The sequence below is a fragment of the Oncorhynchus gorbuscha genome, linkage group LG03, assembly GCF_021184085.1.
Source record: "Oncorhynchus gorbuscha isolate QuinsamMale2020 ecotype Even-year linkage group LG03, OgorEven_v1.0, whole genome shotgun sequence".
Taxonomy (NCBI): Eukaryota; Metazoa; Chordata; class Actinopteri; order Salmoniformes; family Salmonidae; genus Oncorhynchus; species Oncorhynchus gorbuscha.
In genome coordinates, this window is record NC_060175.1 from 71,706,728 (window position 1) to 71,726,519 (window position 19,792).

The 19,792-nt window shown below is 44.7% G+C and overlaps 1 protein-coding gene across 3 annotated transcripts; it reads right to left on the bottom strand.

The window, feature by feature from the left end:
• Positions 1-4,818: 4,818 nt before the first annotated feature.
• On the bottom strand, positions 4,819-18,396 carry brpf3b (bromodomain and PHD finger containing, 3b). 3 transcript variants are annotated; one of them, XM_046343609.1, is made up of 13 exons: positions 18,066-18,396; positions 15,411-16,997; positions 14,959-15,115; positions 14,375-14,506; positions 13,998-14,126; positions 12,362-12,674; positions 11,400-11,663; positions 10,265-10,810; positions 9,929-10,010; positions 9,686-9,780; positions 7,523-7,620; positions 6,967-7,121; positions 4,819-6,264 (listed from the first exon to the last, which is right to left on the bottom strand). In XM_046343609.1, the coding sequence occupies exons 2-13, from the start codon at positions 16,961-16,963 to the stop codon at positions 6,081-6,083; spliced, it is 3,708 nt and encodes a 1,235-aa protein (XP_046199565.1). In that variant the 5' UTR covers positions 16,964-16,997; positions 18,066-18,396; the 3' UTR covers positions 4,819-6,080. The 3 variants fall into 3 exon arrangements, with proteins under 3 accessions (XP_046199565.1, XP_046199564.1, XP_046199563.1); XM_046343608.1 differs by having other exon boundaries at positions 10,265-10,813; positions 15,411-16,994; positions 18,066-18,395; XM_046343607.1 differs by having other exon boundaries at positions 10,265-10,813; positions 18,066-18,395.
• Between the last annotated feature and the right edge of the window lie 1,396 nt (positions 18,397-19,792).

The following is a 19,792-nucleotide window of genomic DNA, read 5'->3' on the forward strand; positions in this document are numbered from 1 at the left end:
CATCACCGCTTGGTATGGCAACTGCTGGGCATCCGATCGAAAGGCGCTACAGAGGGTAGTGCGTACGGCCCAGTACATCACTGTGGCCAAACTTCCTGCCACCCATTAGCTCTATACCAGGCGGGGTCAGAGGAAGGCTCTAAAAATGATCAAAGACTCCAGCCACCCAAGTCATACTATTCTCTCTGCTACCGCACGGCAAGCGGTACCGGAACACGAAGTTTAGGTCCGAAAGGCTCCTTAACAGCTTCTACCCCCAAGCCGTAAGACTGCTAAACAGTTCATCAGATGGCTACCTGGACTATTTGCATTGACCCCCTTTTTTTACGCTGCTGCTACTCACGGTTTATTATCTATGAATAGTCACGTTACCCCTACCTACCACACTTCATGTTTCTGTACCTCAATTATCTCAACTGTACTTACCCATATTGACTCGGTACCCCCTGTTTTTAGCCTCATTATTTTATTGTGTTACTTAAAACAAAACGTGCGTATTATTTGTAACTTCTTTCAGTAAACATTTATTACTTTAAAACAACTCTGCATTGCTAGTTAAAGGGCTTGTTGTTAGTTAGTTAAGGTCACACCTGTTGTATTCGACGCATGTGACAAATAGCATTTGATTTATTGAATAGGCTATATATTTGCTTTCCTTTAACCTAAGATTTTACTGGCCACCTACCCAATCTTAAATATGATATTTTCTGACCTTAACCCACTTGACCTGCGGGGTCATGAGTTAACCCGCACATCACTAGAGCTTCCCTCTATCATCGATAATAAAGGCCTAGTATGCTAGTATGAGTGACAAGTGACTTTAAAAATCATTGACGTCGATTAATATTTATCTTTCAGTCATGGAATACATTCATAACGAGAAGGCATTTGGATAGGGAGGCAATGGAGGTCATGTTTTTCCAGGAGAGGATTTGGGTTGACGAGCAAATTGATAACCTCCAGGTTCTTGTAATGAGTGAACTAGATAAAATAATCAATAGATTACAAAAGGAATGGGGGGGGAACTGATTGTGAGAAACGGTGCAGAAAAGCAAAAAAACTCAAACAGAAGGGATAATAATCAGTGATAATGGGAGAAAGAGACATTTTCTGAGATTCGGGAGATAATTTTGGAAAAATAAAAGGATGTTCAGAAGGGAAATAAGGTAATAAGTAGGAAAATGAAGAATGCATAGAGGATGATTAAGGAGAGCTTGCAGGAGTGGGAGATCTAAATGTGTAAACGAAAAGGGAAGACCAAAAAACACATGGCCGGAAAAGACATGAAAAAAGTGTCATGGAAGATCTGGAAAGGCACAAGGAAGAGATGGGATAGAAAAGTGAGAGCAATAAAATGGAGACAGACTTGTCAAGTGACCGTGAAGTTATGAAAAAAAGAGAAGGGAGTGATGGGTGAGAGAAATGAAGAGGAAATAATCTTGAGAAAATAGGAAGTTCAGAAGGAACACCATTGAAAATGACAAAATGAAAGAGCTTTCGGGAGAGGAAGAGACAGGAGAAAAATAGAGATACAATTGAAAATGAGCAGAGGATGCAAGAGGAGAGCCTTTGGGGGAGGGAGAGAGAAGAGGAAAATGGAGAGTATACGCAGAGAATGAGAGAAGAGAGCCTTCAGGAAAGGGTGAGGGAGATGCATGAAACATTTCAAATGTCTAAAAGAAAAAGGGACACTGAAGATCTGAGCAAGGAATTTGTGAGAGAGTTAAAAAAAGACAACAGACAAAATAAAATCACACAAGAAAGTCCAAAGGAACAGAATGTCAATGTAGACGTTGTTAAAGTACAGTCGTGGCCAAAAGGTTTGAGAATGAAACAAATATTAATTTCCTCAAAGTTCGCTGCTTCAGTGTCTTTAGATATTTTTGTCAGATGTTACTATGAAATACTGAGGTATAATTACAAGCATTTCGTAAGTGTCAAAGGCTTTTATTGACAATTACATGAAGTTGATGCAACAAGTCAATATTTGCAGAGTTGACCCTTCTTTTTTCAAGACCTCTGCAATCCGCCCTGGCATGCTGTCAATTATATCCTGACTGACTGATGGCAGCCCATTCTTGCATAAATCAATGCTTGGAGTTTTTCAGAATTTGTGGGGTTTTGTTGGTCCAAGCGCCTCTTGAGGTTTGACCACAAATTTTCAATGGGATTAAGGTCTGGGGAGTTTCCTGGCCATGGACCCAAAATATTGATGTTTTGTTCCCCGAGCCATTTAGTTATCACTTTTGCCTTATGGCAAGGTGCTCTGTCATGCTGGAAGAGGTCATGTTCGTCACCAAACTATTCCTGGATGGTTGGGAGAAGTTGATCTCAGAGGATGTGTTGGTACCATTCTTTATTCATGGCTGTGTTCTTAGGCAAAATTGTGAGTGAGACCACTCCCTTGGCTGAGAAGCAACCCCACACATGAATGTTCTCAGGATGCTTTACTGTTGGCATAACACAGGACTGATGGTAGCGCTCACCTTGTCTTCTCCGGACAAGCTTTTTTCCGGATGCCCCAAACAATCGGAAAGGGGATTCATCAGAGAAAAGGACTTTACCCCAGTCCTGAGCAGTCCAATCCCTGTACCTTTTGCAGAATATCAGTCTGTCCCTGTTTTTCCTGGAGAGAAGTGGCTTCTTTGCTGCCCTTCTTGAAACCAGGCCATCCTCCAAAAGTCTTCGGCTCACTGTGCGTGCAGATGCACTCACATCTGCCTGCTGCCATTCCTGAGCAAGCTTTGTACTGGTGGTGCCCCGATCACGCATCAACTTTAGGAGACGGTCCTGGTGCTTGCTGGTCTTTCTTGGGCGCCCTAAAGTCTTCTTCACAGCAATTGAACCACTCTCCTTGAAGTTCTTGATGATCCGATAAATGGTCGATTTAGGTGCAATCTTACTAGCAGCAATATCCTTGCCTGTGAAACCCTTTTTGTGCAAAGCAATGATGACGGCACGTGTTTCCTTGCAGGTAACCATGGTTGACAGAGGAAGAACAATGATTCCAAGCACCACCCTCCTTTTGAAGCTTCCAGTCTGTTATTCGAACTCAATCAGCATGACAGAGTGATCTCCAGCCTTTCCCTCGTCAACACTCACACCTGTTAACGAGAGAATCACTAACATGATGTCAGCTAGTCCTTTTGTGGCAGGGCTGAAATGCAGTGGATTTTTTGGGGGGGATTCAGTTCATTTGCATGGCAAAGAGGGACTTCGCAATTAATTGCAATTCATCTGATCACTCTTCATACCATTCTGGAGTATATGCAAATTGCCATCATGCAAATTGAGGCAGCAGACTTTGTGAAAATGAATATTTGCATCCTTCTCAACTTTTGGCCACGACTGTAGACAAGCAAAATAAGAGTGCAACGAGGACTTGTTCATGCAAGAGCTAGAGATACTGGGAAGTGGGATGGATGGGGGAATGAAGCATAAGGGAGCAGATAGTAAAAGGTACAAGCAAAGAAGTCATGAAAGAAAATAAAAATAAACTCAATGCAAGAGGATATGATAAAAAAGGTAGACACACAAGTAAAAGAAGAGACTGACAAGAAGACCAAGAGGAGATGCTGAAGACAGATTTAGAGCTCTTTATCATGCTTTACAACTTTGACAACTGAGCACTGACTAGCAGTGGAAGTCAGAAACTACACTTGACAAGCTGAAAAAGAAAAGAGACCAATACAAATATAATCAAGAAGAAAAAGGGAAGCAAAAACATCTTAAAGTCCTGGACGCGGCAATGGCCAAGCAGGAAGAAGCCTCATTAAAGACACCAAGAAGCAAAACAGAAGGAATTTGATGAATGGAAGACATTGGCACAAGCAGAAAAGGGGAAAGTGGGATACCTAGTCAGTTGTACAACTGAAATGTGTCTTCCACATTTAACCCGACCCCTCTGAATCAGAGAGGTGCGGGGGGTTGCCATAATCGACATCCACGTCTTCGGCACCCGGGGAACAGTGGGTTAACTGCCTTGCTCAGGAGCAGAACAACAGATTTTTACCTTGTCAGCTCTGGGATTCAATCCAGTAACCTTTTGTTTACTGGGCCAACACTAACCACTAGGCTACCTGCAGAATTATTAAGATCAATATTAGGTCTCTGTGGCAAAGATGAAGAGCAAGATGCAGCGGGGGTAATGGAGGAGCCTAAATGCAAACATTAAACAAGCCAAACTCAAAGATGAATTTTGGAAGAGGGTACAGAATTCAATTAGCATTTTATAATTTGCTGAGTTCACCTGCCACAACCTTTTGTGTGGATTATAATGGGTTTAAATTATTAGTATACTGTATATACTTTTCAAAAGTGTCCTTGAAATCACTACAGTAGAGCTGTGCATTATGGGGTTGTTGAGCTATATTGAGTGAACAAATCTGAAGATATTAGCTATATAGAAAATGAGGTTATCCGGAAGCGCAGGGCTTCTTTGCTCATTACTAACTGAAATTACTTTCCCTTTCAGATTTGTCAATATTTTCAGTTCAAATCAACTGTATCGTACATACCCTGTACATTGACTGTGGCCAAACAGACGCTTTGAGGTTCTGGAGCGCCTCATTTACCTTTTCCTCGTTATTGTACATAATAAAATAAACCTGGTCTGCGGTCCACATGTTCTATTGTCCATCTAAATACTTAAGAATTTGAGTAAGCATGTTATTTATCATTCAGTGGATTATTATATATATTTTTAAACCAGATAACATGCAAAATTATGTCTTTCCCAAGTGTTGACCTTATTGTAATTTGGTAATATTGTCACGCCTAGATTCCAACCAACCAAAAAAAGAATTGCAAAAGTTGTTTGGATAGAACAATTTATTTACCCACATGAGAAAATACTGATTTAGACAGGTTATTTGGTGAGTAGGTCAAATCTGCAATTTGTACAAGCTTACAATGTTTGTCTGCATTTTATAAATCGGTCTGGAATACTATGAATATTCTATAATAAATATAACATTCTGTTCTTCACGGTGGGCTAAGGATTGGTCAGCCCCTGAATGCAATATCTGAACAACTTTGCATCAGTAGCTCACCTTGGTTGCAAATCTTATAATCTTAAACAGATTTCATTTTCCATCTATAACCAATATATAAACTTCATTTCAATACTTTCCAATTTCCATAAATAAATTACATTTCTTTGTATCAAAAAGAATTGATAAAGAACTGGCCATTGCATTGTGTGCCTTTATGCAGATCCACAAAGAGAAGCTGAATACACTCTGTAGCAAGTCAATAAGTATGTACGGCCTTTCTTCATCCCCATTGGTGATTGAATTCGCATTTAAAAGTAGCAACATAAAATTAGGCTTAGTATGATATGCACACATATATATACACACACATACATGTGTCTTTACAATATATAACAAGTGGTTTGTAAAACATTAAAATGTAAAAAGTGTTTGTAAGAAATGGCAGTGATCCATTCATACGGTTTCAAGTTCATATAAATATGATAAATCTCTTTTCCAACCATTTGATTCCTTGGCAGTAGCATTATACAAAAAGGGAGGTGTTCGTTGAACTTTGATCCAGCTACTGCAGCTCCATCTGTTCTCGGTGGCATCAAGATGGCTCACAAATAAATACCTCCAATCCCGCTCCTGGATACAGTATTGAAGGTTCATGCTCAGCAGTGAAACAACACCTGATTCAACTCACCAAGGGCTTGAAGATCAGTTGATTAGATGACTCGGGTGTCATGGTGGCACTAATCTGGATTTAAAAGAAACTGCAGAACTACAGCACACCAGAAACAGGATTGAGGATTCCCGCCTTATGCTCTCCTCCCCCCAAGTGGGATAGATACCTCTCCCCATATCGCCTTATACAGCATGAAATCAGATACTGCCGGATTGGTATAGGGGGAAAATGAGGTGCATTGATCCCCCCCCAAGACACCGCATAGATCTGAAAGGACAAAGAAAGGTGTAACCAGTAGGGATACTGCTTACAATACACCCATTCAGACCTATGAGAAGTGTCCAGATAAGCTTAAAGCCATCCAGATGACCAATGACAACGGTTTTAAGGCTAGGGGCTGATTTGGGTCCCCACAGCTACAGGTAGTTTGACGGGACAAAGGCTTGGTCCCGGCGCACGCGGCTCAGGTGGACCATGGCGCGGTCGTAGGCCACCTGCACAGACTTGCGGATGGTGGTCTTCCTACCCTCCATCATACGCAGCTTGTCCCCCGTGTCGTCCACACCCAGAGGAGTCACTTTGTCCTGCGGGAGCCACTGCCTGCAGGGGGGACAAGAGAGGGGAGGGCCGTTGAAGTGACTACAATCTATAGCTGAGGGACGTACGCATGCACATCCAATGGCTTCGAGCAGACACTGGAGATTAAAGTGTATGTTCAGGATAAAGGTTAAGTCCCACATTTTAATACCGTGAACTTCTTCCTCTTATATGAAACACACACTTTTTTTCCCCTTCACAGACCATACTTCCTACTTATGTATTTTTAAAGTCAGGTGCACTATAAACAGAGGAATGTTTGTCTAACCGTTATTGAGCTCAAATACGTAGGTTTAATTGCCATTCGACAATGCAAAAGCAAAATCTTTTGGGCATGTTCTTCAGTACACCCTACAACAGAGGTGTCAAACATACAAAAAAATGTTTATACTTCAAAAACAAATCAAAACGGGGTATAAATGATAATGGACATACATTCATACAGTTTCTACAGTGTCCAGCTCACTAATAATCACCGAACCAGCATAGAAAAATCACAAAACGATGGATATAGGACAATTTTGTTCCAATGTTGACGGCGAGGAAATAACACATTTCCCAGTGCGGACCCCGGACAAAATGAATTTGACACCCCTGCCCTACAAGGAAGCGAGGTCCCCAAAGATATTAAGCAGTCCTAGAATGTGAGGTTAGAGAGCAGCTTGTGGTCACTTAAGTGCTAGCCAAACACCACCCTCCTCTCACCATGTCCTCTTGTTGTCAAAGAAGAGCACCAGAAAGAGCTTCTCCCCAGCTTCCTCTGTCCTCTGCTCCCCCAGCTGCAGGACGTCCAGTGGGGGTACAGGGATGGGGACCCCGTTGTGAAACAAACCCTCCTGGGGCATCTCAGGGTCAATGATCTGGCCAATGGAAAAGATTCACTGGATTGGTTTAATTTTGACAATTCAAACCCCCTTAACCCTAGATACAGCAAATATGTGCCAAATTGTTACACTGGATTTTAGGGTGGCTTAAACTTGTAAAAAAAAATACAAACAGTAAAAAGGCAGACGCTGAGCAGTATGGGACGTTTCTGTGATTCTGAACTAACCTATTGAACAGCAAATATGTACTAAAATGCCATATGCTTTGTGTTAGTGGATTTTAGAGTGGCATAACTTTAGATCTCCTGCCATTTCAGACCATAAATCAATTTCCAAGTGTTAACCATATGATACTAAGCCCAGGTAACCGCTAATATCTTCATTTGGGACCTGTATCAGTGTAGGCAAGCAGATGTTTGCCCAATGCATTCTCTCACCAATGCAGGGTAGGAGGGGTATCCCCGACACTTGGCCCAGACCAAGTCCAGAGGCTCCAGCGCCACTACATTTTCAAAAGGCATCAGGATACCACTGCCTGCGGAGACAGACAGGAAAAGACAAATGTCCATTCTAAATACAAATATGCAGTAAATGGGGTGTTTATCTTGGACACGGTAAAGTTCTGTCATCCAAAAAGGAAAGCGGTTATCAACACCCAAGAAAACGTAGGCTGCAACAGGACAGACCATTTTCATATTGTTCAAATCAAGACGCTGACCATTGTTCAAGGTCTCTCAAAGCTGTGTGAACACAGTACCAGTCAAATGTTGACACTTACCCATTCCAGGATTTCTCTTTATTTTTTTTACTGTTCTCTATATTGTAACCAAAAAAAGTGTTATACAAATCAAAATATATTTTATGTGTGAGATTTTTCAAAGCAGCCATTGATGACAGCTTTGCACACTCCTGGCATTCTCTCAACCAGCTTCATGAGGTAGTCACCTAGAATGCATTTCAATTAACAGGTGTGCCTTGTTCAAAGTTACATTTGTGGATTTTCTTTTCTTAATGCGTTTGAGCCAATCAGTTGTGTTGTGACAATGTATGGGTGGTATACAGAAGATAGCTCTATTTGTTAAAAGACCAAGTCCATATTGTGTTAAGAACAGCTCAAATAAGCAGAAAAACGAAAGTCCATAATTACTTTAAGACATGAAGGTCAGTCAATCTGGAAAATTAAGAACTTTGAAAGTTTCTACAAGTGTAGTTGCAAAAACCATCAAGAGCTATGATGAACCTGGCTTTCATGAGGACCGCCACAGGAAAGGAAGACCCAGAGTTACCTCTGCTGCAGTGGATAAGTTCATTAGAGTTACCAGCCTCAGAAATTGCAGTCCAAATAAATGCTTCACAGACACATCTCAACAACTACTGTTCAGAGGAGACAGTGTGAATCAGGACTTCATGGTTGAATTGCTGCAAAGAAACCACTACTAAAGGACACCAATAAAAAGAGACTTGCTTGGGCCAAGAAACACGAGCAATGGACATTAGACTGGTGGAAATCTGTCCTTTGGTCTAATGAGTCCAAATTTGTGATTTCTGGTTCCAACCACCGTGTCTTTGTGAGACAGAGTAGGTGAACGAGTGATGTCCACATGTTTGGCATGGAGGTGGTGGTGCTTTGCTGGTGACACTGATTTATTTAGAATTCAAGGCACACTTTACCAGCATGGCTACCACAGCATTCTGCAGTGATATACCATCCCATCTGGTTTGCGCTTAGTGGGACTATCATTTGTTTTTCAACAGGACAACGACCCAAAACACACCTCCAGGCTTTGTGAGGGCTATTTGACCAAGAAAGAGTGATGGAGTGCTGCATCAGATAACCTGGCCTCAACAATCACCCGACCTCAACCCAATTGAGATGGTTTGGGATGAGTTGGACCACAGAGTGAAGGAAAATCAGCCAACAAGTGCTAAGCATATGCAAAGCATTCCTCATGAAGCTGGTTGAGAGAATGCCATGGGTGTGCAAAGCTGTCAAGGCAAAGGTTGGCTACTTTGAAGAATCTCAAAAATATTGATATATTGAACACTTTTTTGGTTACATGATTCCATATTTGTTATTTCATAGTGCTGATGTCTTCACTATTATTCTACAATGTAGAAAATAGTAAAAACAAAGAACACCCTTTGAATGAGTAGGTGTGTCCAAACTTATGACTGGTACTGCATGTCTCAATATATATATTTATTTTTGAACTAGGCAAGTCAGTTAAGAACAAATTCTTATTTATAATGACGGCCTACCCTGGCCAAACCCGGACGACGCTGGGCCAATTGTGCACCGCCCTATGGGACTCTCAAACAGGGCCGGATGTGATGCTCTTATGACTGAAAGTTAGTTTCCTAAAGACACATGTTTTAAATGGCTCATGCCTGCAGTCCCAGGATTCGAATCAGGGACTGCAGTGACGCCGCTTGAAACGAGTAGCAGTACCTTAGACCGCTGCGCCACTCGGAAGCCCAATGTGAACATAGCGTTTATGACGGAATGTTAGTTTCATAAGGACACATGTTTTAAATGTATACATTTTAAAAAGTGGACTATTATTTTCAATTGTCCAACGATGATACTGTGATTCTCATACCTGTAGCGGTGTAATCTGCATCCCCGGTAACAGTCTCAAAGAAAGGTACTTTGGAAAGTGCTGGTTTTCCGAGGCTTCGTTTGGGTGGTGCGCTGCTGTAGGGGTACACAGTATTTCAGTAGGCTGTGCTGTTGTACTGCAGATATGTTAATGCAGCCAGTGAAAATCGGATAACCTGAGATCAGCCCAAATAACACGATACTACACAAATTCATAACACTCAGGAGTTACCGTATGTCTTACATTTCTTTGTGAAGGATTGGTGGGGGGCTACAGTCTGAGTCAGAACCACCATCGTTGTCCCTTTTGAACCCATTGGTGAGTTCTGAAAAAAGACAGAAACCAATTGTCAGACACTTGCTGAGTGTAAAGCCTCATTTACAACTTATGCAAGTGCGCAACACAATTAACTACGCAAAATGGCAATCCTGAGTAGTTGCAAGTTTCAGGGCTGCACACGTTTGTTTTCCTGCTACCCAAATAAGTACAACAGCCATTTTGCATAGCTAATTGCGTTCTTGAATTACAAAATGTATAAATCAGATTTAAATCAAAAGAAGCTCATATTCAGCCACTTACTAGTCTCCGGTGTATGGTTAGGGGTCTTGTCCAGCTCCCCCTCTGAGATGGCACCTTGACTAGGGGTCCCCCGTTCAGGTGTGGTGAATGAGGTCTGCTGGGGGATCTTAGACGGGGTAGATAAAGGGGTACTTAAAGCGGAATTGGGGGTCAGGGGGACACTACCGCCAAGACTGTCTTTCTCTCTAAGCAGCTTTGCTCCGTTCTTTGCTTTTTTGAAAAGCACAGAAGTCCGGCGCCCTACTCCCGCGGTGGCAGGGCGTGGGGACAAGGTGTCGGAAAGGCCGTTGACCACCAACCCGCCACAGTATAAACTGGGCGCCTCTTCTGCTTTAGTGCAATTCTTGTTTCTTGTAGCGTCAAGGGTTGGAGAACCACTATCTGAGCTCTCGCTGTCCAATTTCAGGCGCTTTTTGGGATGGCCCAGGGTCCTTAGCTCCCCCGTCATGGGGCGCAGCGTGGGGGGCTCCAGGGGTGCATCTCCCTGCAGAGGGGGAGGTGCCAGGCACGTTGGCTCCAGCGTTGGGGGAGGGGTACATTTGAGGTCTTCTGAAAGCGGAGAAAGGGACTGATCAAACTGACAGTTCATTTACATAATACTTTGATGATTGAGTCTTGGCTTTCATCATGTTGTGATTAGTTAGGGCGTCCAATACAAAGTCAAAAGTTCACACAACTCAGCAAAACAAATGAATAGGTGAATTAGCACAACTTCTTAATTAAATGGCAAAAAAAACACTAGCATGCTTGACCAAGGTTCGATTTCCTAGTATTCTCGGTTCCCCCCCTGAAATGTACTACATTGGTGTCAGAGGTGGGATGACATGACTGTATGAGGCCAATGGAGGCGAGTCCATGAGGTGGCGGTGCAGAGGACGAGAAGAAACGCAGAGTGCGCCTGGAGAGGGTTGTGAGGCCACTATGTGGGACCCTACTTACTAGACTGCAGACAGTGAAGTGCTTTGGGTTGGTGCGTGGGGGGACCCTGGCTCAATTACCTGAGGATAATTTGCTGTTAGCTCATGATTGCAACCGGTCTCGTTTCAGCAGAGCAGATCATTAAATAGGCGGTTTCTATAGGTAATTAAACGTCACCATCATACAACGACACATTGCCAACGTTTTGATCACTCACCTTTATCTGAAGACAGGCCGTTGTCAGCCTCTGCATCTTTCCCCTCCTCTTCATCTTTGACATCTCCGTTGAGGAGCGAGTTGCGGTGGTGCTGGCCCTGTCGGTACCGGATGCTGTTGATCTCGCGGCGCAGGAGGCGGATGCGGCGGGTGCGGGCGCCGCTGGAGCGCATGGTGGCCACCACGTCCAGCTTGTCCAGCAGCTCCTTCAGCTGCTCCTCAGGAGACATGTGCAGACGGTTCTCGGGGTCCAGCAGGGTGTCCACTACACAGGGACGGAACGCCACAGATGGGTTTACCACTCTATATCATAGCCCACAATGCGGCAAAGTCCTCAACACAAAGCAACTCAAAATAGCTCAGGGAAAGTGTTACCCTAAATATCACCATTCACCACAGGCTGGAGCTCACTCCAAAAGAAATGAGAACAAAGTATCTGAGCTACAAACAGAGGACAGAACAGGTAGGCTACACAAACACAGGCCTGAAGATGATCTAAATTTAAAACGGCCACGGTTTCTGAGTACGCTGCTTCGAGTCTCCTTTCATTCCACTTTTATTTCCCCCGTCTCATTCGAATTCCAGCAACTATGTATGTATATCCACTTCCATTTTCAGGCTTTGTTGTGAAAATCACCCCCAAAATAGAGACCATCTCTGGTGCATTTTTAAAGGACAAAGAACTGGGTTAGATATGTTTGCTTGACCCTTGTTTGTCTTTTTAGGGGGGGGGGGGGGAGCAGCAGTAGAGACTTGCCTAGCATAGAGACGTTTGTTGCTAGAGGTTTACTTGGGACCTGGGCAACGTTCAACACGGAACAAGAACAAACGTACCTCTCTGATGCGTAGAATAAGGAATCACGGCAGCTCTAATAATGACGCTACACAACATTCGACCTACAGAGCTTGGCCCCAGGTTCATAATCAGAAACAAGCCAACATCCGTGCCATCGCGTCACTCACCGTCCTCCCAGGTGCAGCGGTAGTAGTCGTGTTTCTGGGGCGACTCTGCAAGATGCATGCCTGTGGCCGGGTCTAGGCCAGTGTTGTGGGCCTGTCGCTGGGCGTGACGGAGGATTGCACCCCCCAGGTCACGGAGACGTAGGGCAGCACGGTGGAACAGTGTATCCTTGGTGTTGTAAAGCAGGCAGTTGGCCACCGTCAGGTTGAAGTCGACCTCCAGGTGGGCCAGCGAGTTGTAACTGTGGGCTTCCAGCTTGGAGCGCATGGTGGAGAAGTCCATGGGCTGGCTGATAAACTCCAGGTAGTCTGGGACCTGGGGGGGGACAGAGGAGGAGGAGCAGAAAGACAGTCAGGGAGACAGACACATAAAATCATTATGCTTTCCTGGTTTTAGAGTTGTTCCACCCTCAATTACAATTGTTCATAGAGAAACAAAATGGGATGTTCTGAGTCCATGTCAATGCTTAAATAATCACATCAAACACAACTATTATATTTTGAGCGTTCCCTTTAATTGCTTATCTAATGAGTGAGTGATAGTTATGTACTGCTGCTGTTCATTTGATGGCAACGTTATCAAATAATAGATACAAATGTTATACTTACTCATGAAATACTTCTGCCAGGTAAGCGTACTTTGCGGTTAGCATTTAATTGAAAAGGTTCTTTGGAAACTATTTCTGTCAACCCACAAGACGGTTATCACATCACGGAATGCACTACACATATAGACTGGCAAGATTGCTTGACATTAATTGGCAGATATTGTGTTAGATTAACAAGGAGATGGGTTGTCAACGTTCCGTTGGTTAGACAGTAGCCGGGAGCTTGCGGTGGCTGATACTTGTGAGATTCATTCTTGACAGTTTGCGATGGAAAGCGTGAAAATTGCATGTACTTTCAAAATCGCTTTGGCGAGCTACTCATATGTGGGCTGCGAGCTACTGATAGCCTGTGGTCAACCTGCTGGAGATCCCCGGTCTAAAGCCAAGCCGCCATGAACATATTTATTACATCAATTGGTTGTAGATCTCAAAAGGAGTGGGGATGAGGGGTGATTTGGGACTGAGTATTTTTTTTTTTTTTTTAAAGCACCCTAAGTTAATAAGCAACAGAGGGAAACAGACTATGAACGGGCAACGGGTCTAACATTGACTTGTCGGCAGTAACCAACAAAGATGAACAGAACACATGGTACACACTGTCTCATGACAGATGCAGCAGGACACGTCCCTACACCACTACATAAACCATTTGAAAGAATGGGTAAAACAGATCTCAGTACTGTGCAGGCTGCGCATCATTTCCCCTGATCCTCAGAGACACAGACACGTCAGTACTGGAGGTCATTCGGAGAAGGAAAAAAAATGGCAGAGACTTTGAAATTCAAGTAAAAACAGCTTCCAACCTTCATAAAAATTTGGAAAAGTAAATTACCATGGATTTTCAAACCATTTAGCCAGGCACTGTAAATATGTTTTTAACACATGTAAGCAACATTTACATTTGTCTGTAGCATACGCAAGTTTAGTTTTTTGCATTTAGTAACAGGTTTGATATTTCCCATTCGGTTGACTAGTCAGTTACTCCGAGGACTGTATCCCTGAGGTTCTACAGTATTAGCATGGTGACTGACCTCCTTGAGGTTGACGGGCTGTGCAAAGATCTGGCCTGCATCTTTCTCCTGCAGCTGGTCCAGTGTGGAGCGCAGCAGCACCTGCATTGGGGTCAGCTGTAGCTCCAGGGCCGCCTGGTGAACCTTGACCTTTGGGGAGGGTGAGAGAGAGATGGGATGGAGTTCGGAAGAGAGGCCAGCAACTCACAAATAAATCTAAATTTCTCAAACTACATTAAGGTACTGTATGATATTTTTAAAGAAGTTTAAAGAACCTTTTATTTAAGTGGGGAAACTACAGAATAGGTTTTATTTTTTCAGTAACAACCTGAATTGTCAAAGCATGGACAGACCGTGATACAGAGCAAGTGCATAAACAGACAGTCTAGTCTCCATACCTGCTCCCTCTTCAGTTTCTCCCGCTTGCGGATGAGCTCCACCAATAGCCGGGCTCTTTCCAGGTCCTGTCGCAACTTCTGCCAGTACTTCAGCTCCTCCCTCACAGCACACACCTTCTCATCAGGCTCCGGCTGAAAACACACAGATATTAATTCAAACAACTCCCCGACACACAATGTAGGGGGTGCTTCAATATTATGAGGTGTGGCTTCCACTTGTCTTCTCATTCCCTTCATCTGCCATGATTGGAAATTCCTGGTAAAGATTCACCATTCTGCTTTCACCTGTTCATTTTGTACTATTTATTTAGTGAGGATTCAGGGAGAAGAGGACTCTACATAATATTGTTGAGATGCACCCAGGGATTTGAATTTACTGATCATCATCACCAGATAGAAATATATTATAAACAATTCCAAAAACATGCACAATTTTAAATTGAGCCAGCCAGCACTACCCATGATATTTCTTCAGAATGTATATTTCTACTGATACCTGCAGTGTTCAATTATGTTGCATTCAACAGAATAACCCCCTGACGTTAACAGCCCCTTTGACCTTAGAGTGCCCAATGACCTCTGACCTGTTCAATGTGCCTCTGTGATTGGACATGGGAGTGCAGACGACGAATGAGTGCGACCCCGTTCCGTGACTGGCGTTTCAGGAGCCAATAGTTGTGCAGCCTTTGCATGAACTGGTTCTTCCTCTGGACCAGAATCCCTTTGCAGATGGTGTTCAACCTGTGTGGCATCGGGAGGAGTTTAACACATACTGTTCATTACTACAACATTTGAAAGGTATCCTTGTCATTCACACAATGGGCCTAATCCTAACTTAAGATTCCGTATGGGCAACAAGAACATTTGCACAACTTTGCACGTCAACGTGCATCTGGAGTTAGGATGAGGCCCCATGGACGTTTAAGCATCTTACACACTAACATATACTTATGAGCCAAATGCAGCATGACAGTATAGGTAGAATCCTGCCGGCTAAAGCACCACTAACAACAAGAGGAGGCTGGTGAACACAGACCTTTGAGTGGGGATCTGTGGAACTGCAACCATCGGTGTAGTGGCGGCGCGGTTAGCAGCCACCTCCAGACCCTTCTTCCCCTTCCTCTTCCCGTGCTTGCCCTCCTTCTTGCTCCGCTTCTGCACCTGTGGGGCCTCTGTGTATGCACTGCGCCCCCGGCTGGCCCGGCCCCCCACCGCCCTCCCTGTGGGATCCTCCTCGTCCGACCCCCCCGCTTCCCCCTCCTGGCCCGGTGGCGAGTGCACCTCACAGAAGGCTGTCTTCTTCACCGAGAAGGTGGTGCCGTTGACGTTGGTTTCCCGCACGGGGTCGATCTTCATGAAGAGCCCGGCACGCTGGGCGCACGTGACATGGAAGGCTGTGTAGCAGTTGGCCTTGTGGCACTGGATGGCAGCGCCACGACCCTTCTGCTTGCAAAGGTAGCAAGTGAGCTTCCAGCGGGCGGGTGGGATGTTGTCCACCCCTTCCACGGGTTCCAGGAAAACAGTGTTGGCGAAGCACACCTCGGGGATCCAGATGGCACACACCACGTGGGCCCAGCGCCCGTCACTGGTCTGCTTGAAAGCGCCACCCCGGTTGGGGCATAGCACACAATCCACAGGCCGCTGGGGCGACTGCAGGCAGCAGCGGCACAGCCACTGGCCCTCTGGGATGTAGGGCACGCCGTAGCACTCCTGGTGCACAGCCAGGTTGCAGGCGTCACAGAAGAGGATGACGTTGCTGTTGAGGCACTCGTCGTCCAGGCACACGCAGCAGAAGGCATCGTCGTCGATGGCGCTCTGAGAGGGCGCCCGACTGCGAGCCTCCCGGTAAGACTCCTCCTCCAGGCGGTCCACCAGCAGCTCGAACGTGTCAGGGGAGACTGTGGCGTGGCCGTCTGATGCCCGCCTGGTGTTCACCATCTCCAGCCAGGCCGCGTCCTCCTCGTCCATGTCATACTCTGCCTCTGCCTCCTGCTCCTCTGCCGAGCGCTCTATGTAGCGGTAGTAGGCCGTGGGCAGAGAAGGCGCCGCACAGGGGATGAAGGCCTCCAGCATGCGGAAGGTGGGCTCGGGAAGGGCAGTCGGATGGTGGTGGTGTGAGGAGTTGGTCTTGTTGTTGTGGGGTTGTGAGTGAGAGTTGGGGCAGTGGTTCTGAGGTGTGGAGGAAGAGGACGATGATGTGGAGGAGGAATGTTTGGAGTCTTTCTTGCGGCCTCTGGGCATGGCGGGCGGCTTGCGTCCGGGGTTGGCACTGGCGGGTGCAACGGGCTGTTCGCTGTTCTCTTTGTTGCTGTTGCACTCAGTGATGTCCTGGGCCGTCATCTCGTCCTCTGTGATGACCGTCAGAGGGTCCACGATAGAGATCCGGTGGAGCCTGCCATCCAAGTCTACTTCCACCACTTTCTGGGCCTGGGAATAAGTCAGTGTCTCTCTGGTTGGAGACACCTTGAGGCTGTAGGGTGAAGGGGAGCGCTGCCGGGCCCCACCTCGTCCCCTACCAGCTTGGTAAGACTTTCTCCCACCCGCATCCCCTCCCCCGGCCAGGTGGCCCCTCCGCCGTGGCTTCCTCATGGGCCTCCTACCACGCAGCGCCCGACACCCACTGCTGCAACCAGATGAAGGCGAGAACATACTGTTAGAAACTCAAAACTGGAAATGGCTAGCAAATATTTTTTATTAACAGATGGACAGCAAAGGCCAACCATTGCCTTCTAAATGTTATGCCAATCAATGTGTGGACAAATTATGTTTAGTTGGCCAATGATAGCCATCTAACCACATGTTCAAAACATTTCAACCATCATTGACAGTGACACAGACTGAATCTGAACAAAGTAACCATGCACCTTTTTTTATTTATTTTGGCAGGTCATTGAGGAGGAGTTACGGCTTAACTGATAGTATAGGAGCTACGGCTATACTCAAATGGGATGAAAGGTGCCCTACTGTCAAATAGTGGATTGCACACCACAGTCAACACATAATAAATTAGCTGTAGTCTACTACAGTACTCTCCACAGCCAATAAATCACGAATAGATGTTTCTGTACATGATCCTTTGCGTTGTCATTACAGACAAAAACTACAAACCGCAGCGTTTAGTCAACCCTACAATAGCTACACAGCCAATAATTTCCCCCGTTATTTGGATCAAGCAACCTCAAAGCCAATCAAGTGCCTAGTGTGCCTCAGCGAACATATGACAAGTGCCCTTTTCCAGATAAAAATGTCCGCCATTTGTTTTAAACACATTGAATACACCACGCAAACCCAAATCATTAAACATTATAGAGCTGACGAACGCAAATTCAACATGCTATGTAACGTTAGCTAGCTACTTACGACTGTTAGACAAATAAAATGAAGCGATAAGAGATCTGACCCAAAAACTAAGTTAGCTAAGTACACGAGCTAACGTTAACTAGCTAATTGAACAACTTTAGATAACGCTGGTAGCTCACTCGTTGCTCCAAACGAGCCGTATTTGGCTAACAGATAGCTAAGTTACCGTAGCTCTTTAGCTCGCGCTTATTTTACCAACCTACTAATGTGTAGCTGCTACTACAGGCTAACTAACGTTACCGGGAAGTCAAATGCAGCCCCTAACATATAGTGTATGATATGAACCAGCTAATCCTCGTCGCTGAAAACTGTAACAACGATGTTATCTTACCTTCACTGGCAGTTCGGCAACCGGGAATGAAACGCAGGTTTATCGTTGGCTAGTTTAGCTAGCTAACGTTAGTTCACCCTGCAACACCTACACCAAAAGCCAGTACAGTATATTTCGTTGATCAAACGTATGTTGCCTCAGTCCTCCCCAATCGTTTCCAAATACTGACATTAAACATAGCTAGCTAATTTATTATCATAGTATGGAAGCGAGTAAGTTGTCGACCCAGTTTTGACAAGGAGAATAGCATTTCGTAGCTAGCCGCAACCTCGGATGTGCCGTACTGAGGAAAGCGAGGCTAAAACACGCCCCTTGACCAAAGCAGGCCATCCGGAGGTTACGGTTTCGCGCGCCTGCTACACATTTAATTTAAGAATTGAACACTTTGAAGCGACACTTATGGCTTTTGATTGAGCAAAAAAATGTCTATTGATATGTACACATACGAGTATCAACACAATTGAAACAGTCGTTGCAATGCCTCAACTTTGCTCCGCAAGTGCAACATGGTACGAAAGAGCTGGTAGTAATATATCATTACAGATCAGGTTGCAACAGGGCACTACACAAAAGAGTCTCGGAAACACTTTGAGCAGTTTGACGCAAAATAACATACGGTAGCAGCCAGGCCTAAAACCTATGCAAAATAATGAGCCTAAAAGTATGACAGGGCAATGAGAATGATGTGCAAACAAATTAGTTTAGAGTTGAGTAAATTAAATGTTAGCTTGCTTTTCAAACAAACACGCAATCCGATTAACATGGAATGGAAAACTCACAGTTCAGATGGCCTAAATTTAAACAGAAACAATAATGGGCAAATCAATTATTTTAGCCTGTTTGAATAGTCCTCTTTTAATTAGCCTACTTCTATTTCAACTGATTCTTAGTTAGAGAATAATATCTACCTAGAGTTTTCATCTGTATTTCTCGTAGCAGTTTTAAATACCACCACAGACTGAAGCTGTGACAGCATTGAATGAGCTGTATTCCGCCATAAGCAAACAAGAAAACGCTCACCCAGAGGCAGCGCTCCTAGTAGCCGGGAACTTTAATTAACGCAGGGAAACTTAAATCCGTTTTTCCCAAATTTCTATCAGCATGTTAAATGTGCAACCCGAGTGAAAAAAAACTCTGGACCACTTTTACTCCACACACAGAGACGCATACAAAGCTCTCTCTCGCCCTCCATTTGGCAAATCTGACCATAATTCTATCATCCTGATTCCTGCTTACAAGCAAAAATTAAAACAGGAAGCACCAGTGACTAGATCAATAAAAAAGTGGTCAGATGAAGCAGATGCTAAGCTACAGGACTGTTTTGCTAGCACAGACTGAAATATGTTCCGGGATTCCTACGATTGAGGATACACCACATCAGTCATTGGCTTCATCAATAAGTGCATTGATGATGTCGTCCCCACAGTGATCATACACACCCCAACCAGATGCCATGGATTACAGGCAACATCCGCACTGAGCTAAAGGCTAGAGCTGCTGCATTCAAGGAGAGGGACTAACTCGGAAGCTTAAAAGAAATCATGCTATGCCCTCCGACGAACCATCAAACAGGCAAAGCATCAATACAGGACTTAGATCGAATCGTAGTACACCGGCTCTGGCACTCATTGGCTGTGGCAGGGCTTGCAAACCATTACAGACTATAAAGAGAAGCACAGCCGAGAGCTGCCCAGTGACACGACTCTACCAGACGAGCTAAACTACTT